At 46.3% G+C, this 13,115-nt stretch overlaps 1 protein-coding gene across 1 annotated transcript in view; it reads left to right on the top strand.

Annotated features, from left to right (window-relative positions):
* The first annotated feature begins 328 nt into the window (after nt 1-328).
* ENPP1 (ectonucleotide pyrophosphatase/phosphodiesterase 1) overlaps nt 329-13,115 on the top strand; it is a 66,174-nt gene continuing 53,387 nt past the window's right edge. The window contains exons 1-2 of the mRNA XM_056856233.1: nt 329-511; nt 11,692-11,764. Of these exons, the coding sequence (XP_056712211.1) occupies nt 329-511; nt 11,692-11,764 (256 nt within the window). The remainder of the gene's footprint in view (nt 512-11,691; nt 11,765-13,115) is intronic.

Here is a 13,115-nt window from a genome sequence, read left to right on the forward strand (position 1 = left end):
CAAAGTCTATTATTCCATTTCTTCCAAGAAATCACACATTAATCTACTTTAGAGGAATTCCCCCCCCCCCTCTAAAGCTTCTTCGCGGGGCAAACGGCGACCCCCCCCCTCGTGTCATGCTATAGAGTCATACACACGCAGATCGGAAAGGGGGGAAACCCCCTCGACTGAGGAAAACTAGGCGGGAGTCCGAGCCGTCGGGTTCCTGGCCCCCCCTTCGCCCCCGAAGGCCGGGGGAGGGGGGCGGAGACCGGGGCTGCTGGCCGGCCGGGCGGCCCTTCTTAACAGGGGCGGCGGGCGGCGGCGGGCGAGACGCGCGGCGGGGACGATGGCGAGCGGCAGGGAGGAGGAGCCCCTCAGTGGCCGCGGTAGCAGCAGCCGCGACGGGGCGGCGCGGCCGAGCTCGGCTGCGGCGCCCGTGCTGGCGGCCCTGGAGCTGGCGGAGGAGGCGGGGAAGGCGGCGCCCAGGGGCCCGGCGCAGGAGCCCAACGCCTACAAAGCCCTCTCCCTGGTAAGGAGAGACCTGGCGGCCAAGGCGGACTGCAAGGCGGCCCTCCCTGCGAGGGCTACCGGGAGGTGCCAACCGGAGGGAGGGTAGAAAGTCGCCCTGCAGACCGGGCAGCCGGTGGCGAAACGGCCACTTGGGGACCTCCGAGGGCATCGCTGCAGCGGCGCCCATCCTCAGGCACCCCGGAAAGACGCCGCCTCTGCATCGGGTCGGGGGTCGGTTCCTGTCGGGCGTGGAGGCGACGGAGGGCTCCGGCCGCTGGCCCCCGCTCGCGCTCAGCCGGTGCTCGATGATGGAGTGCAGGGCGTGCTCCCGGCCACCGTTTACTAGCCTTGGTTTTCAGGGCTTTGGTTCAGCCTGGGAATACTTGAATTAATAATAATAATAATAATAATAATAATAGCATGAGCATCAGCGCACCCCTGTAGTGGAGTTCTCTCAACGTCCATCACAATGAACTCGGGCATCGGAAGCGGAGCCCAAGGACAGAGGACAGGAGGACCTTCCTTGAGAGCAGTGGCTCCCAACCTTTTCTTCACCAGGGACCACTAGGACTTTTTTGTTCGGTGCAGGGACCCCAAGGTTCACAATAAAAATTCCGAGAATTTGAAAATCAACTTGAATCATAACTGTTAGTTAAACATTAAGCTTAGAATAATATTTGAATCTATATTTTTCTAATAGAGAACTTTTAATTGAAAATATTTATTATGGGTTTATAACTTTGTTTCGCGGACCTTAATTTAGTTCTCGCGGACTCCTGGGGGTCCACGGACCCCTGGTTGGGAACCAGTGATTTAGAGATTAAACCCAGCGCCTCTCTCTCTCTTTATAAAAATTAGTTGCTCCGAATGAGGTGGCACACGCATACTGGGGAGAGCAAAACCATTCAATTCAAATTCTACACTCAAAGAGTTCCCCGGAAATTGGGGATCTGCTGTCACCAGTCATCATGCTGTACCACATGCATCAGACCTGAGAATTCTGATGTAAGATTATATAATGTGAATTAGTTATTTCTCAGCATCTGTTAGCCAACCATAGAAAAAGTTGGATTTCGCCACTCTTCTAATGCATGTTTATTGATGATGTAGGGATTGTAATCTGTGTTACTGATTATGTCTGCATTGTTCCAGATAAATTAATCCCTGCTTCACAGGGATAGTTGAGAGATAAAGCGGGTTAAAATATATTATAACCTGCATTGGGGGTGAAGTGAGAAATGATAACTAAATAGAGATTATGGGAGTGATCTTCCATAGTAAGGATCCGTGGTGTCTAGTCCTGATTTGACAAAAGTACAAGGTATGTTGCACAGCTTCTCTTCATCATATCTTGATGAGAAATCAGACAACAGAGAAGTTATTTTTGGCACTTCTATTTATATGGGACCTTGAGAAGAAAGTGTGTAATCTAGCTCTGGCTGGGTTGCCAACAGGCCTTGATAAAAAAAATATTTTGTCCTTTTAATAGAAGTTTAAAGTGTGGAAATGAGCAACTAAAGCTTTTCATGCCATGGAGGTAAATAGCCTCACCTGGTAAATGTCCTCTCAAGTCTCTGTTAAAGAAACAGGACATTTTTCTCCAGGACTGTTGGCAGCCCTATGTTCTGGTTGCATGTTTACTTGTTCTGGAAGAGCTCTAACCTAGTTGTCATCAAAAATGTTGTAAAGAAAACATGAGATGCAGCAGTGTTCTAACACTCCAAACCTTGAGCAACCTGAAACGACATTTGGAGTCACCCCACGGCACTCATCAAACTTCCGTGATTCACGAACAAAAGCTCTGATCTTTTCTGGAGACTTTAAACCCTCTTCTTCATGCACTACGTGGTGATGTGGCTTGAAGCCTGGTTAGTCATGTTATTGTCCAGTGGATTTATATGGTCAAAGCTGATAGCAAGATTGCAGTATTGGTGATAAACAGCCAGCCAGCCTTGATAAACACCATAGCTTTGCTTTTCTTTTCTTTTTTGCTGCTTCCATAGAACATGATTGATTTGGAATTATCCATCCGATATGTGTGAAGAAGCATTCTTTAGAACAGTCCTTGCTAGATACCTAAGTGGGAATTTGGTCTGCAGAAGAGTTCATTATAACTCAGCTTGCATGCTGCTTCAACACAAATGGTAGTCACCCATAATTACGTCACAAATGTTATATTGGTATTTTACTGAAATTTGCCTGAAAACTGAAAACAATACTTACTGTGAAATTTTTAAAAAATTAAACCACTCTCGGGGGATATTGCTTTGCAATTTGCTAGCTGTCTGCTGTCCACTTCAGTGTCCAGCAATTGCTGTTCTAGTTGATGCAATGAATCCTGCTTCAATTTCTGCTGTAGGTGAAAGTAGGGCTGTCGATTCGGTTCGGCCTGAACCCAAAAACACCCGAATTTCCCCTGATTTGGCGGTTTTAGTCCGGGATGAACCGAACTCAAAAATGGCGGGAAAATGGGGGAGCCGAATTCAGCGAGTTCGGGAGTTCACTAATAAATTCGGCAAATTCGGGGCGCAGCAGCATAACCGTCAGTAAGCAGCATTCTCCCCTGGCCAATCGGTGGCCAAGCTGGGTCTTCTTCTGGCCAATCAGTCAGGATTGAGTACTGGAGGAATCAGCTGCTGCGCGGCCCAGCCGGGGAGAGAAAGAGAGAGAAATCCTCGTGGGGGGGTGCGTGTGCACATTTGCTCCTTTCCGTGGCTGCAGGGGGTGCATTTTTGGGGGTAGAGACCCAAACTTTCAGGGGAGCTTCAGACGAGCCTTCTTAAGAGACCCCCCAAGTTTTGTAAACATTGGGTCAGGGGGTCCCAAGATTTGGGCTCCACCCCTTTTCCCTCCCCCTTTTCCATTTCCGTGGCTGCAGGGGGCACTTTTTTGGGGGTGCAGCCCCCAAACTTTCAGCACAGCTTCAGACGAGACTTAAGAGACCCCCCCAAGTTTTGTAAAGATGGGTTCAGTGGGGGCAGAAATATGGGCTCCCCCCTTTTCTCTTTCCATGGCTGCAGGGGGTGCATTTTTGGGGGTGCAGCCCCCAAACGTTCAGCATAGCTTCAGACAAGCCTTCTTAAGAGACCCTCCAAGTTATGTAAACATTGGATCAGGGGGTCCCGAGATATGGGCTTTCCCCTTTTCCCTATTGGGATGAATGGATCACCCAATCTTGTATGCATCTCCAGAGCGGCAAATCCAAGGCAAAACCTCCCGTGCTTAAATAGAATCATATTGGATTACCCAGTCCTCCCAGCCCCTCCTGATGGAACAGAAGACAGCCACAGTAAGACCCCTTTGGGGGCTTTAATCTATAATTTTTCTCCTGTGTGTGTGTGTGGGGGGAGGGAGCAGTTTCTGTGGGTGGGGGGGGAAGTCAAAGGGGGCTTTCGCCCGTTCTGCCTGGGGTGTGTGTGCCCCCTCGAGTCTCTCTCTCCCTGGTTTGAGGGGGGGCTTCAGTTGTGTGTCCTCAGGTTTTCCCTCATTCATAAGATCGGTTAGATCTATTTTGATGCTTGCTCAAAACTGGTTTTCAAATGGTGACTTAAAGAATGCATTTGCCTGGTCCCGAGTCCCATGCAAAAGGGGAAATTCCACCCCCTCCTGCTCATTATGCATAGCTAGCTGCCTCTGTCACTTTCCATGGTTTGCAAATTCCCAGGTGTCAGGTGTTGCTTTGCATGGTTGTGTTGCTTTGCAGTTGTGTTGCTTTGCAAACTTCTTCACACCTGCCCCGCCCTTGCTCCCCACAGCTCAGCTGTTTGTCGGGGCTGGGAGCTTTGTGCGTGGGCGGCAAGCTCTGCTCAGAGGTGCACACATTAAGGGTGGGGGGGCCCTTTCGGGGCCCATATCTCAGCCCCCCCTGACCCAATCTTTACAAAACCTGGGGGGTCTTGCAAGAAGGGTCCTTTGAAGCTCCGCTGAAAGTTTGGGACCTCTACCCCCAAAAATGCCCCTCCGGAGCCGCGGAAAGGCGCTGTTGTGTTTTTAATGGCTTTATTCTGCCGAACTTTGAATTCGCGGCGAATTGCACGGACCCAAAGTGGGGGAGTTCGGACTTTGGCATATCCCGAATCCAGACGGGCCAAATTCGGCTGAATCCGAACTATACCGAATTTGTTTTTCCAACAGCCCTAGGTGAAAGAAGGCTGCATTCCCTGTTGGCGATATGAAGAGAATACAATCCCTTCCTACTTTTTCTGACAGCATCCCATAAGCCTTTTGGGCACACTGCTGCAGCAGAGTGAGCCACTCAGTTTGCCACTCAGGGCTTGTTATTGTTCAGATCACAACTCTTAGGGCATAGGCATAACTACACAATATGTCCAACCTGTGTCAGGTCACAGATATGCCACCAGATTCACAGTCAGACGTGCATCAGGGGAATTCCCTGTAAAAGTGCCTGTTTGCTTGGTGCTGTGAGGGGAAGAAGGAGCTTCCAATTTCTGTGCCACTGGTTTTCTCTAGTCACCTCCACCCCTGCCACCATTTCAACTGGCAAAAAACTGGGTGAGAGGAAAATAAGAAGCATTTTTTAAAAAGATTTTTAAAAATATATGAACTGAACAGAAGAAAAATAAAAGCCATATCCCAGCAGCAATTACATCAAGGAAAAGGAGAAATCTAGGTCACTTTCACACATGCCAAATAATCCACTTTCAATGCACTTTGCAGCTGGATTGTACTATGTGAAAATGGTAAAATCCACTTGCAAACGATGGTTAAAGTGCATTGAAATTCAGGATTATTCAGGATGTGTGAAAGCACCCATATATACATAGACTATAATATAATAAACATGATATCATAAACAATATGATAGCAATAATTATTAGCAGTAAAGTAGTGATTTAATAGTTCGCACTGAATGGTGATTATCATAATATATCTTAGCATGAATTATAAGATATATTTTTTTGAAAATAAAATTTAAAAAGTACCATTCACCTCTTTATATTTCCAACATTTCCCTTTATAATTCTTCTTCATTTTCTTGATATCTTTTTGAGTAATATACTACCAATAAAACATTTTATATCAATTTTCTCTTAATGTTTGGCGGGCTGTAAATTCTATGTCTTTCATCCATAAAGTTTCCCATTGTTGGAGAGAGAGTCCTTCCTCAAAGTTTTGCATCCATGTAACCATACATGATTTAACTTGTTCTGTTTCTATGTCAAATTGAAGCAAGTAGCTTGTAAAAAATTTTTAAAGACCAATTGTGCCGAGTTAAGAATTTGAAACCCAGGAGAATCACCCCCACTTAGCCTCTAACCTAATTAATTGGGTTGGGACACAAACCTGCTTGTGCTTCCGTATTGTACACATTAGGCTGAGCAACCTTTGTGAGGTTTGGACTATGACCTTTATAAAGTTAGTCATTCAGTATCCTGATATGCAAGAGCTGCTTTTCTGAAAAAGAGAAGACAAAAAATGAATGTATTACAGTAATTTAAAAAAGAGAGATAGAAGGAAGGTGAGGGGTTTAGTTCAGTTTCCTGGCACAGCCTAAAAAAAACCTCTTCTGTAAAAAAACATCAAACAAATGACAAGTGAAATTCCAAACTCATAACAACACAAGAAGAATTCTGCTGGAACAGACCAAAATCCATCTCTGCCAGAATCTTGTTTCACACAAGGGCCAGCTGGATATCTTTAGAATGCCTACAAGCAGAGGCTAAACCTGTTGTTGCCACCCCAAAATTGGTATTCAGCGGTACACTGCCTCTGAGCATGGATGTTCCGTTTAGCCATCATGGATCATAAACACGGATGTATCTTTCTTCCATTGATTTGTTCAGTGTCATTTTAAAGCCGCTTACAGTGCAATCCTATGCATGTTTGCGCAGAATTCTGTTTTGTATAATGGGCCATACTTCCAAGTAACTGTTCTTGAGATTGCGGCCTTAATCTAGCAGCTATCATTATAATTTGGGGCAATGCATTCGTTACACAAATTATGCATTATTTGTACTTTCTTTTGTCTTTTTTGACTCCGCTGCCCAGCAGCTTACCTGTGTGCCCCTGAGTTCTAGTTTTAGAAAGGGAAAAATAGTTTGTTATATATTTATAAAATTTTTATTCATAATAAAAATTAGTATGTGTGTGCAGACACTGTGGCATAAAAAAGCCACAGTGGCATTTCAGGTTGCACAACCCAAAATGGTGTCCTGACAATGAAAGGAGGGAATGGGGCAGGGTGAATTGGCGGGGAATGCAGGGGGCAGCTGATAAGGGGGCAGAACTGGGTGGTGCAGTTGATGAGGGCAGGAAAGTCTGGCCAGGTGGTTGGAGTAGAAAGTCTGGGCAGGTGGTTGGAGTAAAGTGTACTACTAGGGGAGGGGGGGAGAAAAGGTGTTGGAAAGTGCAAAGGTACACCCATGGGCACCACTTTGGGGACCCTTGCTTTAGGCTTTTTTTTTTTTTTACCAGGAAAGGGTCTAGCCCATTTATTTTTATGGTTGCCCCTTTCTTCTTGTATATTGGCCTTTCCCACTGGAATATGCAGGAGAGAACGATGCATTCAGGAAGTTGGCAAGGCTCTGTAGACCAATAGAAGAACAACAAGAAGAAGAGTTGATTTTTATAGGCCAACTTTCTCTACCACTTAAGGGAGACTCAAACCTTCACCTTCCCTTCCCCTCCCCACAACAGACACCCTGAGGTAGGTGGGGCTGAGAGAGCTGTGACTTGCCCAAGGTCACCTAGCTGGCTTCGTGTGTAGGAGTGGGGGAACAAATCCAGTTCCCAGATTAGCCTCGGCCGCTCATGTGGAGGAGTGGGGAATCAAACCCGGTTCTCCAGATCAGAGCCCACCGCTCCAAACCACCACTCTTAACCACACTGGCTAGGAAATTAAATGCATCCATTCTACTCTGCAATTTATTGTTTTGGATATATAAATATGGGATTTTGAAGCCACCGCTTTGCAATGGTATGCTAGAGCCTGCTTCAGGGTTGCATCGGATTTAACATTTTGTGTTTGGAGATACAGCTTTTAAAGGCGATTACATGAGCATCTCCACATGGAAACACTGCAACCCTATGGTTCTTTCATCTACTGTTTTTTTTAAAAGGCACTGTAGTGTATAGAAAAAGGGGATCAGTAGCAGATGGAATGATTTAGGTAGCATGACAATAGGGTAGTGTCTAATGGTATGTGGTTGAAGCCTAAATGCAGTGTGGCAATGAAATTTGAATCAATCCTTTGGTTCTGTTCTGTCTTAGTTAGAGTTACCAGGTGATATACAGGCATACATCCTGTTTCAGAGATTTATGTACATCAAAATGTGCAATTGCTTTCTTGTAGTATAGATTGATTTTTCTACTCACAAATTGTACATGCACCAATTTGGCCCAACTGTGGAATACACGTCCTCTGCCTGCATACTACGGGATGCTGGCAACAATCCCCTTCCTCACTGATTACCACTTACCTTGGCAATGCTGTTATCTAATCACAGGGAAACAAAGGATTGACCATGCTCTGAAGTCCTGCAAAGGTTAGAGTGTGACATGTCATGATTGTGTGGGAATTGAAAGGGTTGGAAAGGGACGGGAAGTGTTAAGTATGCCATGTTTTCTTCCCCTTGCATTGGGATAATCCATAAAATATGTTGTGCATCAGAGAGTGGAGAAGGGTAGCAAAGCTGTGACAGAGGAAGGGTAAGGCCAAATTTGACAAGTATGGAAGAAGAAGATTATAAAATGATACATAATTTATAGACAATTGCTTTTTTATAAATTTTAATGCCAACCTTATCAATAACCAGGGAGATAATATTTGTTAGGAGCCCCATGGCGCAGAGTGTTAAGCTGCAGTACTGCAGTCAAAAGCTCTGCTCACGACCTGAGTTCGATCCCGACTGTGGTCGGTTTCAGGTAGCCGGCTCAAGGCTGACTCAGCCTTCCATCCTTCCAAGGTCGGTAAAATGAGGACCCGGCTTGCTGGGGGTAAAGGGAAGATGACTGGGGAAGGCACTGGCAAACCACCCCGTAAACAAAGTCTGCCTAGCAAATGTCAAGATGTGACGTCACCCCATGGGTCAGGAATGACCCGGTGCTTGCACAGGGGACCTTTACCTTTTTAATATTTCTTGAGTGTCATGGAAATGCATGCAAATAGAAAGCTGAAGGTACTTTGGTTTCCTGTTTCTTACACCTCTGAATGTTTGAAGTTGGAATGTTTTTGTGCCACTTGTAAAGTTGGGCAAAGAGACATCCCAACTGAAAAAGGTTATTATATTATTGGTAATTCACAATGGCATGTGTAGACTACACACTCTAATTATTTACAGAAATAAGTATAAACATTGTGTTCCACACAAAATGAATGAACATGAAAAAATTCAGATGTTCAGTTTGATTTGCTGTTTTGAAGTCAAGATGATGTTTTTTGTTCAGGTTGTTTTCAAATTTTGGATACTGTGCATTGATACTGAGATTTTTCTAGTCTGTAGTTAAAACAAAAATATTTTGAAATGTTCTGGGGTTTGTGGTGCTGTGAACCTGCCTTGTGTGTGGTTTGTATAGGACCCCAGAATGATATGAATCAGTCCAGCTCAACAGTAACATGGTCATTTCTGTAAGACTTCCTGACCACAGGAAGAGTTTACTGCAGTTTACTGACCATGATGATATCATGCAGATTGCTGTTTCAGATTAATTATGTCCATGGTAATATGGAACTATTCAGAACTATGACATGCAGTAGTTAGGTGGTGTCAGCTAAGGCTTCCTGGCTTTCGGCCTCTGCCCATCCCCCCCGGCATCTACACCTCAATGGAGACCTGCCCGGCTAATCGTTACTGTGTTACCAGGTCCAGGGGAACAATGCCTGGGAGCCCTGGCAATCACCTAGCTATTTCACACATTAGTTTCATGTATGGTTTTTCCTGTGAGTAGTTACCGGCTGTTACCTTCTGTATTGTTTCCTTATACCTAAGTCATCAAGACAACTCTGCCTCAACTCGATCCTTTTGTATTATGTCCTGAAACTAATCAATCCTATTGTATGTATCCTTTAAATGTACTGGTGTTTCCCCATGTCTGCATTCTAGCCTTATGTCCCAATGGACCCACTGAACTCGCTGGCTTTCTTAAATAAAACTTTTTAACTCGTGATTATGTCTGGAGTAAAGTTCCTTATGAGAGAAACGCAACGAGGTGCTGGAGTTTTACAGGTGGCAAGGTGGTGTTTCGGGATTAGCCAGTTTCTAGTAAATCATCTGTCTGAATTTTCCTAAAACGATACTTTAACCTTCTAACATCATCACTTCATAACTGCTGGAATATATTTTCTGTGGGTTGGATCCAAACCTGATATACCGTATATACTCGCGTATAAGCCGAGTTTTTCAGCCCCAAAAAAGGGCTGAAAAAGCCAAACTCGGCTTATACGCGGGTCAATACGGTAGGGTAGGGGAGGGGGGAGGAGGGAGGGGGGAACTTACTGCCGCCGCCGCCGGGCCCATGCCGCTTCCTGCTTCCTGCAGCTGCAGGGAGGCTGCCCCGGCCCTCGCCCGGCCGCGTCGCCGCTTCTGGCGGCCGGGAGCGGCCTGGGGCGGCGACCCCGGCCCTCGCCCGGCCGCGCCGCCGCTTCTGGCGGCCGGGAGCGGCCTGGGGCGGCCTGGGGCGGCGGCCCCGTCCCTCGCCCGGCCACGGCGCCGCTTCTGGCGGACGGGAGCGGCCTGGGGCGGTGGCCCCGGCCCTCGCCCTGCCGCGCCGCCGCTTCTGGCGGCCGGGAGCGGCCTGGGGCGGCGGCCCCGGCCCTTGCCCGGCCACGCCGCCACTTCTGGCGGCCGGGAGCGGCCTGGGGCGGTGGCCCCAGCCCTCGCCCGGCCGCGCCGCCACTTCTGGGGGCCGAGAGCGGCCTGGGGCGGCCTGGGGCGGCGGCCCCGGCCCTCGCCCGGTCGCGCCGCCGCTTTTGGCGGCCGAGAGCGGCCTGGGGCGGCCTGCGGCGGTGGCCCCGGCCCTCGCCCGGCCGCGCCGCCGCTTCTGGCGGCCGGGAGCGGCCTTCTGCAGCTCCAGGGAGGCTGCCCCGGCCCTCGCCCGGTCGTGCCGCCGCCGCCGCCAGGACTGCGCCGCTTGCTCCTGCGCCGGGAGCCCAGGTAAGCCTGCGGGGGGGGGAGGGGTTATAAGCCGACCCTCGGCTTATACGCGGGTGCCTAATTTTTCCCCATTTTTGGGGAGAAATTAGGCACCTCGGCTTATACGCGGGTCGGCTTATACACGGGTATATACGGTAGCAGAAGTGGAAAACCATTTTTTGTTTGTAGAAACTGGGCACTGTTTTGCAGGCCAAATCTCATGCCATACCCAAAGACCCACTGACCCCTAGAAGAAAACTTTTCTGGGGGCATTGTTGGGAATGCATCAAGAAGGTAGAAGCAGGAAAGCTAGGATGGCCAGTCTCCAGATGGAGACCTCCCAGAATTTGGTTTCCAGGTCACAGAGATCAGTTCCCCTGGAGAATATAGCTGCTTTGGAGGGTGGCTTCTATGGCATTATGCCCTGCTGTGGTCCCTCTCCTTCCCAAACCCCGCCCTTCCTAGGCTCCACCCCCAAAATCTCGAGTAATTTCCCAACCCAGAGCTAGTAACCGTAAGAAAGCATTTCTGCATGTGGTTCATTAGAAACAATCCTATATATTTAATGCATGCAAAACTCAACTAATTGATTTGAATATTTGATTTAAGATTTTTGAAACAATCTAGCAAATTTTGAGCATAAAAATTATACCTATCTGGCTAATAAGACCCCTAGGCCAGTTTTTGAAACTCCAGTTTGCTGTTTGGAGGTGGAGAGACAGACTGCTCTTTGAGCAATGCAAGTCCAAAATCCAAATGCATAAGTTACTGGCATGGTTTGGAAATAAAAAAGGCTATTCCTACAGGTATTGTAGCTTCACAGTATTGTGTGAGCTTTTATTAAATATGCTGATTACTGTTTTCATCCTGTTTATCATAATCTTCCAAATAACATTTTGTATGTTTGCTGCATTTGCTGGATTGTATGGGTTCCCTGTTGACAACTGGAATGTAAAATTGAACTCAGATTGCCTGGGCTTTCTATTATTATTATTATTTTTTGCCAAGTGAAAGTAATTAAAACAGAACGTATATTTTGCATGAATGGAGATAATGTTTATCATTGGTGTTTACTGTCGGTTGACTATGCCTTTCTTTTATGCTCTAGGTATTGTGTGTCATTGTGTTAACAACAATTTTAGGATGCATATTTGGACTGAAGCCTAGCTGTACAAGAGATGGTAAGTACAGGGAATTCTGCCATACATATTTTGAGGAGTTCCATTGACGAAAAAGCATACCATGTTAGGGGTTTATCATAGCAGCTCAAAACACTTCTGTTTATGTATATTGTTGGAAATAACTGAACTCAACTAAAATATAAAATTCTTTGTAAGGAACAGTAACTTAAATGGTTCTTGTAGGTTATCCGGGCTGTGTGACCGTGGTCTTGGTATTTTCTTTCCTGACGTTTTGCCAGCAGCTGTGACAGGCATCTTCAGAGGAGTAACACTGAAGGACAGTGTCTCTCAGTGTCAAGTGTGTAGGAAGAGTAATATATAGTCAGAAAGGGGTTGGGTTTGAGCTGAATCATTGCCCTGCAAAAAGTATCAAAGGTAATGTGCTAATCATTGTCCTGTAAGTATCAAGATAATGTGCTAATGAGGGTGTGGTATGTTAATATGGAACCATTGTATCCTGAAGTGATCTGTTAATGTGTGAAATCCAAAGCTAATCTGCATGGCTATTGTGGACTGTAGTCTGTAGTAACTTAAATGGTTAAGAACTTATAAGTTCGAGTACAGAACTAATGAGGTATAGAGGTATGTTCCTCTAGAATCTCTGTTCGATGTAACATATTATTTTGAAACAGCTCCTTAAGACTCCAATAGATTTAGTACATTTTCTGGTTCATCAAAACTAATCAGGGAAGAAGCCATAGCATCTGCTTTGCCTGCAGAAGGTCCCAGGTTCAACCCCTGGCATTTCCAGGTAAAGGGGTCAACTAGCAGGTGATGTGAAAGAACATTGTCTGAGACCCTGGAAAGCTGTTGTCGATCAGAGTAGAGAGTCCTGACCTGATAGACCAATGGTCCAACTCAACGTAAGTCAATTTCATGTGTTCAAACGTACACCAGCTCAAGGTCTTAAGCCTAACATTTCCATTAGTATCAAGTCATAATACAAATATATTGTGTGCCAGTTAAAGAGTTTATATTGATACATTTTGTAGTTCCCTTTTCATTACCATCTTTCTGCCTTAAAAAAATTAGATAGTAACTTTGTACCCACATGGTGTAATGGTTAGAATGTCTGAGTGGAACCTGGGAGAACCAGCTTTGAGCCTCCACTGTACCATGCCAGCTCAAATGGTAACCTTAGGCTAACTACTTTCTCTCAGTCTGATTTTCCTCACAGGACTGTTTGAGGATGAAATGGAAGAGGGGAAGCATATTGCTGTAAGCTGCTTTTGATCCCCATTAGGGAGAAAAGTATGGCATAAACACATAATAAATACCTATGAAATGTATTGATTAAAAGAAAAACATTAAGGCTCTTGCAAGTTATAGTAAGGTTGTAACCCAATGAACA

Source organism: Euleptes europaea, chromosome 10 (genome assembly GCF_029931775.1).
Source record: "Euleptes europaea isolate rEulEur1 chromosome 10, rEulEur1.hap1, whole genome shotgun sequence".
NCBI lineage: Eukaryota > Metazoa > Chordata > Lepidosauria > Squamata > Sphaerodactylidae > Euleptes > Euleptes europaea.